The 16,165-nt window shown below is 47.2% G+C and overlaps 1 protein-coding gene across 1 annotated transcript in view; it reads left to right on the top strand.

The window, feature by feature from the left end:
- The first annotated feature begins 549 nt into the window (after positions 1–549).
- Positions 550–16,165, top strand: part of MARC2 (mitochondrial amidoxime reducing component 2) — a 43,250-nt gene continuing 27,634 nt past the window's right edge. The window contains exons 1-2 of the mRNA XM_027564486.1: positions 550–1,175; positions 14,103–14,276. Coding sequence (XP_027420287.1) covers positions 904–1,175; positions 14,103–14,276 — 446 coding nt within the window. The 5' untranslated portion in view covers positions 550–903. The remainder of the gene's footprint in view (positions 1,176–14,102; positions 14,277–16,165) is intronic.

Genomic DNA, 16,165 nt, shown 5'->3' on the forward strand with positions numbered 1-16,165 from the left:
AGGGAGCAAGCAAGGGAATCTGTTACTTGTTTTTGCTTCCTGGTGCTGGAGCTCAAGTTCCAACATAGCCTGCCTGAATGTCTTGCCTCCCCTCTGCTTCTTACTGGTTTCTATTGATTAAGGAGGCCAAGAGCAAAGGTCTGTAACAAGGAAGGGAGGTGAGGACCGAGGGGCCAGTCCTCAGATGTTGGCAGGAACAAAACACTGAAACCTTCTGGCAACAGTGAGTTTTCTCAGGTAGGCATTTGAGGCTGGGGTCATCCTCGGGGCTTAGCCTTATGCAGCAAGAAGCCATGGTGGAGTTTATCCACAGCATAGACGTTTCCACGGAGCGGGTTATGGGCCCAAAGTTCTGCAGTTATCAGAGCCATTAGCCAGAAGGAGCTGCTAAACGTTTAAAATGGTCCCTTCGACGTCGGCTTTCTCTGTTCGAGCCCTTTCGCTGGGTTGCAAACACGCAGTTAAGTGGGCCGTGCAGGAAGCCAAGAGGCAGTGGAGAGCGGGTGGAGTGTGGGCGGGTGAGGGGTTGCGTCGCAGGCCACCAGGAAGAGAGAGCAATAAAGTCAAAGTGACCGTTCGGAGAGAGAATGGGCAGCCAGGCCTACGGCTTCGGTTTCCCGATCCCTGCCTCCCCCAGGGGCGTCTGAACATCCCGGCCCGCTCTCTGTCTCATGTCCCTCGGTTACTGCCGGATCCTCGGCGCCTCAGTTAGGCCTCCCCTCCTTGCGCACAGCCAGTCCCGCCTCCTCGGCGCGCCGCGCGTAAAGGGTGCCAGAGCGCCTGACTGGACCAACCCTGGCTCCGCCCTCTCGCTTGGAGCCCTGAGCGCCCCGGCGCCCTCCTCACTCCAGACGCTGCCCCGTGTGCGCTCAAGCCCCCGCCCGCGCCCGCGATCGCTGGGTCATGGGCGCCGCCGGCTCCTCGGCTCTGGCCCGCTTGGGCCTCCCCGCGCTGCCCGGGCCCCGCTGGCTGGGGGTGGCCGCCCTGGGACTGGCCGCAGTGGCGCTGGGGGCCGTCGCCTGGCGCCGCGCGCGGCCCGGTCGGCGCCGGCGGCTGCAGCAGGTGGGCACGGTGAGCGAGCTGTGGATCTACCCGATCAAATCCTGCAAAGGGGTGTCGGTGGACGCGGCCGAGTGCACGGCCCTGGGGCTGCGCAGCGGCCACCTGCGGGACAGGTAGCGCCGGGCGCAGGGACAGCGTGGGACCTGCCGGGGAGGGGGTGGGTTGGGGGAGCTGGGGCTTGTCCCAAGAAAGGACAATAGAGGTTTGCTGCTTGGGTTTCCTGGGTTGTCTCTGATCTTGTAGATAGAAAGGTCAAGTTCGTGTCTGGTTCAGATTTGGAAAGGTAGTGGAGGCAAGCTGTTAGCTGTAAGTTTTTGTGCCTGGATGGCTCAGTGAGGCCAAACAACCCACAAGGCTGGAGTTTGGAGTGGAGAAATCTTTATTGCAGGACCATGCAAGAAGACTGGTGTCGCAGGCCTCTCTGAAACCTCTCCTGGAAAGGTTTTGACGAAGCTTTTTAAAAATCTTTATTTGTTGGTCTGTGCTGGGATCTCTGCTTGTGACCTGTGAGCTACTAGTTGCAGCACATGGGATCCAGCTCCCTGACCAGAGATCAAACCCCGGCCCTGCACTGGGATCGCAGAGTCCCAGCCACTGAACCACCAGGGAAGTCCCTTGACAAAACATTTTTAAAGCCAGGTGAGGGGTATCGCAGGGTCAGAAATAAGATCCTGCACAATTCTCTTGACTGGCTTACAGTGAAGTAACATGGGGGTGTCACAGGAGTTAATGTTATTATTCCTTAGGCTCCAGGAGGCTTGGAGCTGTGTACTCATGGTCATCTAGTAGTTAACATCTTCCATTTGGTGAGGGGTTTCATATCTATAAAACAGCCCAGGAAATATGTATCAAATACTGTTATCTAGGCGTGTTGTAGTCCATGGGTTTGCAAAGAGTCTGGACTTAGCCACTGAACAACAACAAAGTACTTCAGAGAGGACCTAAAGCAGAGAGTGGGGAGGGACTGTCCTGGGAAAGCGCCACAAGGTCCTGCTTGCTTACAAAGTCTCTGCCCCTCCCTGGAGGAGAGGCTTTATAAAAACATGGGGTCTGATTGCTTATCTCCAAGGCTGCTGTTCTAAATTTTCTGATTCTTCGTATGAACACAATAGTAGAAAAATAAAATATTCTTGGCACTAGTGGGTAGACGGGAGCAATGCTGAAACCAAGTCTTGTGCAAGCACACTGGCTTTGGCCTTGCCAGGGCTGGTCCCTCATCATTTCTAATCCCCGGGGAAGGTTCCTGAGACATGCTGGAGGTTGGGGCCCTGACCCGCTATAATACGTAATGAGCAGAGGGCAGTCTTCTGTTGGGGAGAGGAGATGGCAGGTGGACCGTGTCCCCTTCCCCAGAGGCAGAGTGGTCCTCAGTGAAGAACTTTAGGTAAAGTCCTTACCTACAGAGGACCTGACACATCAGAATTTCATCCTCCTCCCTCAGAAAAGGTGCCATGTTGTTTTTCTACCCCCAGAGGTGAGCCCACAGACATACTTGTGGACACAGAATGGTGCAGCTGCATAAGGGGAAGGCCATCTTGACAGGTGTCAACTTAAAAAAAAAAAAAAAAGCACAACGTGAGTGTTACTAGGGGCCAAATGAGGACTGCCTCCTAGGAGCCAGACCCTCAGATAGCTCTGAGAAACTGTTCCAAAGAGGCAGGGGGAAAGGTCAATATGCATGTGATTTGGGGAAGGGGGTATACATGCAATCAAGCACGTATTTTTCCAGAAGATTTCTACTAGTCTCATGAAGCTTTGCTAGTCGTGAGGAACAGTCATCACCTTCAAGGATTTTAGTGCTTTTCCAAATATGAGGAGATACAAAAATTGGGCTCACAAAATTGGCTCCTGATAATGTCTAACCATCTGAGGATCTGTCTTCTCAGATTTTCCCAGAGCACACAGTGCCTCATTTCTGCTCTCCACCCTGAACTCCTTTCAGGGGGTGTTGAAAGTCAGCAGTTGCAGCAACACATGGTTTAATCCTTGTAGAGGTAGATGGCCAGACCCCTGGCATGTGCCAATTGGTAGTTGAGACAGGGAAGGATTCCAAACCCTAGAAAGAGTGATCAAGGAAGAATGGAACCTCCTTTTTTGCTTCCTTAGGATGAAGATGCTTTGCTGTCTGGCTGGGATGGATTAGCTGTGGTCCTGTGTCTAGAGGAGGGAGGTTTGCAAATTGGTCATTGCGGGAGCCTTCTAGCGGAGGATGTCTGCTGTCCTGAGTTCACTCCTGGGACACGTGTATTCTCTTCGCTGAAGACTGCTCTTCCCTTAAAGAAATGTGGGCTCCCATGGCATGGAAAAACTTCAGGTTGTTTTAGAAAAGTGTTGTATGAAGCTCACAGGGGATTTTCCATCCCATTCACCCCAGATTTCTAATCCTGGAGAGTTATTTATTTTTGGTTGTGCTGGCTCTTCATTCCTGTACACGCTTTCTCTAGTTATGGTGAGCGGGCCTGCTCTTCCTTGCTGTACGAAGGGTTCCCATTGTGGTGTCTTCTCTTGAGGAGCACAGGCTCTGGGTGTGCAGGCTCAGCAGTTGTGGCACATGGACTTCAGTGGCTCCACACCCTGTGGAATCTTCCTGGACAAAGATGGAATGAACCCTTGGCCCCTGCATTGGCAGGTAGATTCCTATCCACTGTACCACCAAGGAAGTCCCTGGAAAGTTTTTTAAGACTGCCCAGGCCAATGGAATAGGAGTGAAACAAGCTCATGTGGGGTGTGTCGACTTAAAACATAGTCACAACCTACAAGTTGAGAACTGTGTTGAGTTCTAAGTTGAGTTCTATTTGGTGGGAATTTTTAGGACTTCAAACCTGGGAGATAGCATCTCAAGTGACCTTGAGAGAACTGGTTTGAAGATGCAGAAGAGAGGAGCCAGGTTATATAGGAGTTCTGCAACAAAGGGCAGGTAGTCAGTCTGATTGTCAAAAGTTTTTTGTAAATTAAAAAAAAAAACTAGATATCCCAAGTTAAAGAATTTAGCACTTTTCTATTATGGGAAGATGCAAGAGTCTGAGCTCACTGAAATCATTCATCTGATATGCACCATACCTATCCCATGAACAGTATGAAAAGGCAAAATGATAGGATACTGAAAGAGGAACTCCCCAGGTCAGTAGGTGCCCAATATACTACTGGAGATCAGTGGAGAAATAACTCCAGAAAGAATGAAGGGATGGAGCCAAAGCAAAAAGAATACCCAGCTGCGGATGTGACTGGTGATAGAAGCAAGGTCCGACGCTGTAAAGAGCAATACTGCATAGGAACCTGGAATGTCAGGTCCATGAATCAAGGCAAATTGGAAGTGGTCAAACAAGAGATGGCAAGAGTGAATGTCGACATTCTAGGAATCAGCGAACTGAAATGGACTGGAATGGGTGATTTTAACTCAGATGACCATTATATCTACTACTGCGGGCAGGAATCCCTCAGAAGAAATGGAGTGGCCATCATGGTCAACAAAAGAGTCCTAAATGCAGTACTTGGATGCAATCTCAAAAACGACAGAATGATCTCTGTTCGTTTCCAAGGCAAACCATTCAATATCACAGTAATCCAAGTCTATGCCCCAACCAGTAATGCTGAAGAGCTGAAGTTGAACGGTTCTATGAAGACCTACAAGACCTTTTAGAACTAACAGCCAAAAAAAGTGTCCTTTTCATTATAGGGGACTGGAATGCAAAAGCAGGAAGTCAAGAAACACCTGGAGTAACATGCAAATTTGGCCTTGGAATACAGAATGAAGCAGGGCAAAGACTAATAGAATTTTGCCAAGAAAATGCACTGGTCATAGCAAACACCCTCTTCCAACAACACAAGAGACGACTCTACACATGGACATCACCAGATGGTCAACACCGAAATTAGATTGATTATATTCTTTGCAGCCAAAGATGGAGAAGCTCCATACAGTCAACAAAAACAAGACCAGGAGCTGACTGTGGCTCAGATCATGAACTCCTTATTGCCAAATTCAGACTTAAATTGAAGAAAGTAGGGAAAACCATTAGACCATTCAGATATGACCTAAATCAAATCCTTTATGATTATACAGTGGAAGTGAGAAATAGATTTAATGGCCCAGATCTGATAGATAGAGTGCCTGATGAACTATGGAATGAGGTTCGTGACATTGTACAGGAGACAGGATCAAGACCATCCCCATGGAAAAGAAATGCAAAAAAGCAAAATGGCTGTCTGGGGAGGCCTTACAAATAGCTGTGAAAAGAAGAGAAGCAAAAAGCAAAGGAGAAAAGGAAAGATATAAGCATCTGAATGCAGAGTTCCAAAGAATAGCAAGAAGAGATAAGAAAGCCTTCCTCAGCGACCAATACAAAGAAATAGAGGAAAACAACAGAATGGGAAAGACTAGAGATCTCTTCAAGAAAATTAGAGATACCAAGGGAACATTTCATGCAAAGATGGGCTCGATAAAGGACAGAAATGGTATGGACCTAACAGAAGCAGAAGATATTAAGAAGAGCTGGCAAGAATACACAGAAGAACTGTACAAAAAAGATCTTCACGACTTACTGGGGTGCTGCCCCGCTTGGATCCAGGGATTCCTTCCAGAGGACCGTGTCGGCGATTAAAAGGATAGATAAAGAGATAGAGATAAGGAAAGAATTTTGCAGTTAAGAAAATAGAGGAGAGAAAAGAGGCTGATATTCCTTGGTTTACACAGAAAGCCAGTAAAGCCCCAGCACGGGACTTGGTCTGTTCACGTAGGCCACAGGCGCCCTCTTGAATCGCGGAAGGTGCCCCACCTTAGGCACCTTCTCGAGTGGGTCTTAGAAGCCCAGGCAGGAAAGTGAACGCAGAGAGCCCCTGCACTCCAGGGGATCAGCCTGAAAAGGAAAAGGAAAGAGAAAGAACGACATGGGGAGACCAAGCTTCAGTGAGCAAGGCCTGCACTTTATTTTCCAAAGTAGTTTTTATACCTAAGTGGTACATAGAGGATAATGGGGGAAGGAGTAGAGTCATGCAAGGTTAGCAGTCCTTGATCCTTATCGAAGCCAGGCTTTCTTTCTGCAAACTTATCATATGCAAAAGTTTTAGGTGATTTACATCATTTTCTGGCCAGGAGGCCTGTTAACATTTTATGACCCCTTCTTCAGAAAACTTATTTTTCTCTAAAGGTGATTATTCTAAAGTCAGGCACCACCCTCCGAAAGCATTAGATAAAGTTGCATTCCTATAGGGCAAAAGTGTGATGGGTTATAACATGAAAAGAATTAACTCAAGGGTCCAAGGTTACAAACATTAAAGCTACTACTTACATTTCTATACACCAACTATATTAATCAATACACTCCCAGGGACACAGTAGGTAAGGGATATGGAAACTTGGCAGCAAGCATTAGCTCAACAAAGAAATCCTCTACTAGTTCTATTCTAACAATTTTAACTCTCGGAGGAGCTCTGCATTGTTAGAATATCTTAAGCTTCCTGTGCCTTTCGTGGTTGGGAGGCTGTGAATCTGAACAAACCTGTCAGGCAAGCTAGAAAGTCATCAGAGGGGTTTGAATTGAAACACTCCTATTACGCCCAGGAGAATTATTAACTACAGCTCTAAGTTAATTTTCTTACAGAGAAAAGTGATTGGGGATAGCCCCCGTGAATGTCAGAGGAGTTGGTGAAAGTAAAACAGACAGATTCTGATTTGGGGGTAGACGCTCAGGCAGGCCCAGATGGGCAGCCCTCGAGTTCTGGCTGCCTTGCCCACCAGAACTCTCCCGCATGACCTTGTCATGGGTGGGGACTCCTGTGCTGGCTCCCGGCAAGGACCCAGATAATCACAATGGTGTAATCACTCATCTAGAGCCAGACATCCTGGAATGTGAAGTCAAGTGGACCTTAGAAAGCATCACTATGAACAAAGCTAGTGGAAGTGATGGAATTCCAGTTAAGATATTTCAAATCCTGAAAGATGATGCTGTGAAAGTGCTGCGCTCAGTCTGCCAGAAAATTTGGAAAACTCAGCAGTGGCCACAGGACTGGAAAAGGTCAGTTTTCATTCCAATCCCAAAGAAAGGCCATGCCAAAGAATGCTCAAACTACCACACAATTGCACTCATCTCACATGCTAGTAAAGTAATGCTCAAAATTCTCCAAGGCAGGCTTCAGCAATATGTGAACCGTGAACTTCTTGATGTTCAAGCTGGTTTTAGAAAAGGCAGAGGAACCAGAGATCAAATTGCCAACATCCGCTGGATCATGGAAAAAGCAAGAGAGTTCCAGAAAAACATCTATTTCTGCTTTCTTGACTATGCCAAAGCCTTTGACTGTGTGGATCACAATCAACTGTGGGAAATTCTTCAAGAGATGAGAATACCAGACCACCTGACCTGCCTCTTGATAAATCTGTATGCCGGTCAGGAAGCAACAGTTAGAACTGGACATGGAACAACAGACTGTTTCCAAATAGGAAAAGGAATACATCAAGGCTGTATATTGTCACCCTGCTTATTTAACTTATATGCAGAGTACATCATGAGAAACACTGGGCTGGAAGAAACACAAGCTGGAATCAAGATTGCTGGGAGAAATAGGAATAACCTCAGGTATGCAGATGACACCACCCTTATGGCAGAAAGTGAAGAGAACTAAAGAGACTCTTGATGAAAGTGAAAGTGGAGAGTGAAAAAGTTGGCTTAAAGCTCAACATTCAGAAAACAAAGATCATGGCATCTGGTCCCATCACTTCATGGGAAATAGATGGGGAAACAGTGGAAACAGTGTCAGACTTTATTTTTCTGGGCTCCAAAATCACTGCAGATGGTGACTGCAGCCATGAAATTAAAAGACGCTTACTCCTTGCAAGGAAAGTTATGACCAACCTAGATAGCATATTCAAAAGCAGAGACATTACTTTGCCAACAAAGGTCCCTCTAGTCAAGGCTATGGTTTTTCCTGTGGTCATGTATGGATGTGAGAGTTGGACTGTGAAGAAGGCTGAGCACCGAAGAATTGATGCCTTTGAACTGTGGTGTTGGAGAAGACTCTTGAGAGTCCTTTGGACTGCAAGGAGATCCAACCAGTCCATTCTGAAGGAGATCATCCCTGGAATTTCTTTTGAAGGAATGATGCTAAAGCTGAAACTCCAGTACTTTGGCCACCTCATGCAAAGAGTTGACTCATTGGAAAAGACTCTGATACTGGGAGGGATTGAGGGCAGGAGGAGAAGGGGATGACAGAGGATGAGATGGCTGGGTGGCATCACTGACTCGATGGACATGAGTCTGAGTGAACTCTGGGAGTTGGTGATGGACAGGGAGGCCTGGCGTGCTGCAATTCATGGGGTCGCAAAGAGTCGGACACGACTGAGCGACTGAACTGACTGACTGACTATCTGGGGCCAGCATCCTATTTTAGACCCTGAGTTCCTCAGGGCTCACAAAGGGAGTTGCTGCATGGCAGGTATTCTTCCTGAGTTCCCTTAGGGCTCACCAGCTCACAACGGAGGGCTGAAATTGCTGCTGACTGGTAAAGAACCCGCCTGCCAATACAGGGGATGTAAGAGATACGGGTTTCATTCCTGGGTTGGGAAGATCCCCTAGAAAAGGCAGACAACCCACTCCAATATTCTTGGCTGGAGAATCCCATGGACAGAGGAGCCTGGTGCACTACAGTCCATAGGGTCACAAAGAGTCGGACAGGATTGAAGTGACTTAGCACGCCTGTTGACATCCATATTTGCTGATACGGCAGCAAATACTCCATTTCTCAGATGTTAAAGTCTCCCTAGGTGATTCTGATGCTATCATTAGAGGGTTTTCTCTGGGACCATTAAGAAAAATCTGAGCTGATTAAAGTGTGACCGATTAGAAAAGCCTCCTGATTTCTGGGAAGACTTGAGCCAGAGTGAAGACATACATTCTCATGCTGCACATCTGCACCCTTCTTCTTCACGTGAAGCACTGATGCTATTTCACAGAGAGTCAGTGCTTGCCTCTGTGTCCGCTTTTCATCAGGAAGAACTATTGTTTCCCACTGCATGTTGCCACTACTTTGCTGTGATTCTGGCTTCCATGGAAAAAGAATATTTTCTGCCTCCGTGGACGTCTGAAAATAGATGGAACTGTATGAGCTTTCCCTTGTTTTGAACAATACATGCTTGAGATGGGATAGTGTGGTGTGGAGACTGGGTGAGGCAGGGAAAAGCGATGGAATACTTTTATTCAGTGGTTGATTCTCAGCAGACACTGAACTAAGACCTTTCAACAGATAATATAATTTAAACTTCATGTTTCTTTTTTTTTTTTTTTTTAATTATTTAATTAGTATACATGTGTTCCCCATCCAAAATCCTCCTCCCTCCTCCCTCCCCACACCATCCCTCTGGGTCGTCCCAGTGCACCAGCCCCAAGCATCCAGCAATCTTGTGGGCTAGATATTGTGTCCACTTAGCAAATAAGGAAATGGCATCAGAAAGGATGAGTATCTGACCCGAGATCACAGTGATCTCGGTGAGGTGGCAGTGAAGTGAGATCTTAATTCCCAGCCCAGGAATTGAACCTGGATAGCCTGGATGAGAATCAGGAATCTTAGCCACCAGGCCAGCAAGGGCTAGAGGCTAGAAGCTATTTTTCCCCTGGATCTTTGCCCCCAGTGAAAAACGCATTTATCACAGAGGCAGAAATTGTAAATGCCGATACAAAGTTTGTTATTAGCAATGTGGAGAGATAGGGTGTAGGCAGCCCTTTTAGTGAGGAGGAGCCCACCTATCTCTTGTCTTAGAAAATGCTAACAGTTGTAAGTATCCAGCCTGAAGCCCACTTCTTTGGGCCCCTGTGAAATGCAAACAGGAGGCCAGTTGTAACTATCTAACCTAGAGCCCATCTATCACAACAAGACCACTATATGCTGAAGGGATTTGAACTGGTATCTCTGAGGGCAACACTCATGGCCTTGCTGTGAAGCCAGTATGTAATTTACAGGGGCAAGGATCACAGCACGTCTCAGGAGACCTCCAGAGAAGTCATTTAACCTCTTCTGAGCCTGTTTTTCATTGGCTAAAGAGGTTGAATTTGATGATCTCCAAGTCCCTGTCTAATCTATATTTTATTTATTAAGCGATAACTGAAACTGGAAAACAAACTGGAAAGAAATCTGCTATAATGCTGTTATTCTCCCGACTTGAGATTTCCATCATGAAATTACAAAGAGTCTAGAAGGCAGGAAAAAGCCACCTTGATTTATTTCCATTTTGGACCCGTGTCTTTGGAACTGTTCTCAGACACTGAGCACTTCCTCTCTAAGTGCTCTGGGACTTCAATTTCTAGAGCTGTTCTAGTCAAAGCCTTTAACGTGTCTGTGAACGCTGGACCTGAGCACCCTGAGCTTTGAGCTGGTTTCAAGACTGTCCAGAAAAATGCTGACTCTGGCTGTTTGGCACAGATTCTGGGCTGTCCTCCTTGGCCGAATGTCTCACCCATTGATAAATCCACCCCAGCCCTTTATGAAGCCAGCCCTTCATTTCTTCTGCACAGACTATTCCCTCTTGGAGACCTGAGTCCCCTAAGTTCATTATCCCAAGTGTCCTTCCCTCCTTCCTTTACCCTCCAGCTCTCTGTGGTGGGGCTCCTGTTTTCCTTCCTTTGCTGGCTCAGTCCTTCCCACTTCCCAGGCCACTCTGTTCATTTAGAAATGACACTTTTCATCTGTCTGGCACTCTGCTCCCTGAACACTGCTGTGGGTTGTTCAGGGCATCGCTGTTCCTTTGGAGACTTAGTTCTGGGCTCTGCAATGCTCTTCATGCCACACACTCGTGTTTTCTGTGTAAAACAAAGGTGCTGGCTTTCAGGGTTGCAGGTGAGGAAAAGTGGGTCATGATCAAATCCACACTTCAGACAGATCCTTTCTTTCTCATCTGGCAGAGCAGAGGTCATTATTTGTGTGCAAGAGGTGAAAAATAGCATCCCTCCAGTTACAGGGTGATAGGGGTGGCTGGTGTGTGTTGCCGATGGCACTTTGCATACACCCCTCCCCCCCGCCACCCCCAACCTGTTGTCTTGTCCCAGGGTCAGGCTGCTTGCAAGTTGCCTCTTGCCCCAACCATTGCAGGTTAGCACAGGACTTCCAGCCACCACTTCTGCCCCCTCCCAGCGATTAACACCCAGGTGATTATACAATAAGCTGGGGGTGAGGCTTGAGAACCAGAGTGCAGGGTTTCAAGTGGGGAGAAAGATGGGAGGTTAGACTTGGCCCAGGGAAGGGCTGATTTTTAGAAATAATGGTCCGTGGGGGTGTGTGACTCCTGTCTGGATAAGCCTGGTCATGTGGGGCTCTCAGAGGGAGGCTCGTTTCAGAGCAGGGTGGGCCATGTTGGAAGTTCAGGTGCAGGCTTTGGTGGGGTTCATCAGAGCAGGGCCACCCAGGACTCTGTGCCCAAGGATGAAGCTGGAAACAAGGAATACGGCTCAGCCCTGAGGGAATTGTTGTTGTTCAGCTGCTAAATGGTGCCCGACTCTTTGCAACCCCACGGACTGTAGCACGCCAGGCTTCCCTGTCTTTCACCATCCCCTGGAGTTTGCTCAGACTCATGTCCATTGAGTCATTGATGCCATCCAATCATTTCAGCCTCTGTCGCCCCCTTCTCCTCCTGCCCTCAATCTTTCCCAGCATCACAGGGCTGTGACAAGGTAGGCAGAAAAGCCCTGGGTCCCAGAACTCACTCTCACCCTGCAGGTGAACGGGCTAGGGAACCCTGAAAGCCAAAGATGCCTGGGGAAAAAAACAAGGAGGCCCCCTCAGAGGGTCAGGGACCTAGCACTGCCCAGCATCCTCAGCTCCCGGGAGAGGAGCCACAGCGGTTCCCAAATGCCTTTGCTCCGGCACCACCGCCACTGCCACCGCCGTACCCTCGCACCGGCACGGGGACCTGGGCTCAGGACCCAGACTGTGTCTGCCGGCTTGGAGGCAAGTTATCCAGCACTTGAACAGGGATGGGTTGTCTGAAGGGGAGGTTCCAGAGGGAAGACTCCCTGCCAGAGTCAGAGAGGGCAGAGACCTGGCTCACCAGGTTATCTCACCATTCCAGCTGGCTCCAGGCGTATTTTGAAATGTCTCCCTCATTCCAGCAGGGGCTATCTTTTTTATCCTGCTCACGTGTGGGAGGCGTCAGCTTTCAGTGGTGGTTCACTCATCCGAGTCTGCAGAGTTCCTCACCCACTGCTCTTGTTCTGTCTGAAACAGTGACGTTGAAACTCATTTTCCCTAGGGGCGGCACACTGAGGAATCGACTCGTGTGTGTGGTATAACCCAAAATGTCAGTATATGCATTACTATAGATAAGAGCATACCCAGCCTAACATTCCATTCTTCAGCTCACTCTGCACCCCACTCTCTCCCTGGATGTGATACACAGAGTGTGAAAGCTGAGCCGAACAGAAGGTGGGGTGGGGGGTGGGGACTGTCCAGAGGATGAGTTCTTATCTAACACATGAATTGCGTAAGTCATTTTTTTTTTCTCCAGCTTTACTGAGATAACTCAAATATAACATTGAGTAAGTTTCAGGTGTACAACGTGATGATTAGACCCGCACATATATTGTGAAATGATTTCCGTAATAAGGCTAATGAGCACATCCTTCACCGCACATAATTTCCATTGTGTCGCTGTTGTTATCATGAGAGCATTTGAGATTTTTCTCTCTTAACAATTTTCAAGTGTAAATACAGTATTATTAACTAGAGATGTCATAATGTACATTACAGACATTTTTTTCCCCTTGGAGCTCGAAGTTTGTACCCTTTGACCGCCTGAAGGCGGTCACATATTTCCCCCACCCCACGGCAGCCACCAATCTCCTCTCCGTTACTTTCTTTGTAAAATATTTACTTATTTGGCTGCACCAGGTCTTGGTTGCGGCATGTGGGATCCGGTTCCCCCACCAGTGAGCAAACCTGGGCCCCTCACATGGGGAACGTGGAGTCTTAGCCACTGGACCACCAGGGAGGTGCCCTACTTTCTGTTTCCAGCAATTCTAGCTTATTAGATTTCATTTACAAGGAAGATTATACAGTATTTATCTTTCTCTGTCTGACTTACTTCACTTACCATTAATACCCTCAAGTTTCATCCATGTTGTCTAAAAATTGCAGAATTTCCTTCTTTTTATGGCTAAATAATATTCTGTCATATAGATATACCACATTTTCTTTCTTTTTAAAAATGGTCCATGGGGTCTCAAAGAATTGGACACAACCGAGTGACTGAGTACACACATACAGACATGGCATCGGTTTATAACTTTATATAAGTTTTAACGTGTGCATGAAGAAGAAAGGCTGTTTACAGGTTTCCTGATCAAGGTCCACATGTCCCAGCAAGTTAAACCCAGCAGAGGCTGGTTTGCATCCGTTGGAGTCACACACATTTAAGACCTTTGTCTAGAGTTTCAGTCCACCTGGACCAGTAGTCATTTAGTCAGTTCCCTCTTGTTCCACAGCAGAAAGACTTGGAAGACCTTTTGCTTTAACCAGGGAAGTCTTTGACCAAAACACAGTCCCAAAGTGAGCAATGTATGAGCCCTAGCAGCAGAGGAGGTCCCTACACCAGCCTCACCAGGATTTTGGGGACTGGGGATTTTCATACATTGGCCAGATGCTCTTTCCCAGGGTTCTTTGTACCAAACAAACTCCTTTTGGGGTCGGGGGTAGCACCATCTCTTGGACCAAAAGAATTTGGCTAGACTTGGATATTGTCTAGAAATTGCTGGGTCCTGAGTGGGGGCAGAGGGAGTTTTTTTTTTCTTTTTTTAATGTTTATTTGGTTGCTCCGAGTCTTAGTTGCAGCACCTGGAATCTTTAGTTGCTGCATGCAAACTCTTAGTTGCGGCGTGTGGGATCTAGTTCCCTGACTAGGGATCGAACCCAGGTCTTTTGCATTAGGAGCTTGAAGTCTCAGCCTCTGGACCACCAGGGAAGTCCCCGAGAGGGAGGGTTTTGATGAAATAGAAAGCTAGAGGGGAGCTTTGGAGTGGGTGGCAAAGGCTTTTCTGAGTGTGCCCTTGTTTGTTTCTTGGCAGGTTTTGGCTGGTGATAAAGGAAGATGGACACATGGTGACTGGCCGGCAGGAACCTCAGCTTGTGCTGGTCTCCATCACCTATGAGGACGATTGCCTGATCCTCAGGGCTCCAGGCATGGACCAGCTGGTTTTGCCGACCAAACTGCTTTCTTCAAACAAGCTCCATGACTGCAGGTGCTCTGCTCTGGGGCTCCGGGGACCTGTGCCAGGACTCATTTCCATTTAGGCTCTTCCCTGTGTTCCACTTTGCTACACTTTGTACAGTAGATGATGAAACTGGTAAAGGAAATATTTAAGAGAAGTCTAGTCTATTTGGGGATCAAGCCAGTGGTCAAGTGTGAGTGCTTGATCACATTTGTGAAATAGAAATAGATCACACAGTGAAATAGAATACTGCATTAAGGATATTTAGATTTGCTTTCATCAGATACGGCAAGACATGCAGACACAGAAATTACTGTCATGATGTTTTTTTTTATATTCACACATGCCTAGAAACCAGAGGCCCATGCCATGCAGGACCACATGGGGAAATACCAGGGTCTGCCAGGAGGCAGAGAGGGCAGAGGAAACTGCAAGACTCTTTATTCTGGTTTCTGCAGGCTCTGGGAAAATTGGCCCTGGGGCACAGGGGCTGTCCTTGGTTGTCTGGTATCTGACACTGGTGATTAGAGCAGGGGAAGGTGGCCAGGGTGTAAAATGCCACGGGGGAGGTGGTTGGAGTGAGGACTTTGGATTGGCTGGTTTGCATATGAAAGCCCAGTGTTTCACTATCTCTCTGAATTGGTTAGCCCTGGAAGGGGGAGTTCCTTCAGCGTCACCAAGTCCCAAGATATCAAAGCATCAAAAATAGAAAAAGTAATACGAATATAGAGAGGATACAGAGGGCCAGTCTTTAGGGTTTGTCTCCTTTTGTTCAAGTAGCAGGGACTTCTATTCAGAATTGCCAGGCAGACAAGGGTATTCATTAGTGGAGATGTTCCCGCCTGTATCTCTGGGTTGAATGATATGGATGCTGAGGCTTTTCCTGCTGACTCTTGTGGCCCCTGAGGTCTGAGATTGAGACTAAGGCATCAGGAGGTATGTGATTTGACCTCTGGCCAGACATGCACCTCAAGCCTGGGCTTCCTTTCAGTCTGTGGGACTCTTGCAGGGCCATCCAGTTGCATGACTTTTCAAGGTCTTATCCTATGCTAGCAGGGCGTCCTAGAGGCTTAGACACTTGTCATGGGTGCTCCCTTTGTAACCACCTGAGAATTCTCAGCATGTGGAAATTGGAGTCTTGGAATGCTCCCTGTACCCTCATGGTGTGCTTTTATTAGGAAAGTGTCTGAACTGAAACCCATCACTCCAGGTTCTAGAGTTTTGAAAGCCTGAAGCAATCATTCATTGACTACAGTATTTCAGTTAATTATCTCAGTAAGTTTATGAGGCAGGTATCAGTACACTTTACAAATGAGGAGACCAAGCTCAGAAAAAGTAAAGGAGATTCCTTAACAGAACCATAGGGATGGGGATGCAGTGTCATGGATTTGATTAACTTTCATTGTTAGTTTCTTTAACCAGCTTTCCCTATTCACCTTATGTGGTGTTATTTTATTTTTTGAGAGTGATTGTAGAGCAGTAGGGCTTCTTAATTATCATGATTTATGAACGATTGATGTCTAAAAAGTCCAAACGTATTTTCAGGTGTGAGAAAGAAATGACTTAAAACCTGGACAGTCCAACAGAAGTTTTTTTTTTTTTTTTTTTTATAACTAAAGTAATAGTTTGCTTTGAAGAAGAAATTTCTCCAGCTGGGTTTCATTCCATTATGAGATATATTGACCACTGACAATATCATATAATTAAATATTTGATATGTGAGGAATCTACATAAAGTATGGAAATGAAAGTCGCTCAGTCATGTCCGACTCTTTGTGATCCATGGACTACACAGTCCGTGGAATTCTCCAGGCCTGAATACTAGAATGGGTAGCCTTTCCTTTCTCCAGGGGATCTTCCCAACCCAGGGATTTGAACCCAAGTCTCCAGCATTGCGGGTGGATTCTTTACCAGCTGAG

Source organism: Bos indicus x Bos taurus, chromosome 16 (genome assembly GCF_003369695.1).
Source record: "Bos indicus x Bos taurus breed Angus x Brahman F1 hybrid chromosome 16, Bos_hybrid_MaternalHap_v2.0, whole genome shotgun sequence".
NCBI lineage: Eukaryota > Metazoa > Chordata > Mammalia > Artiodactyla > Bovidae > Bos > Bos indicus x Bos taurus.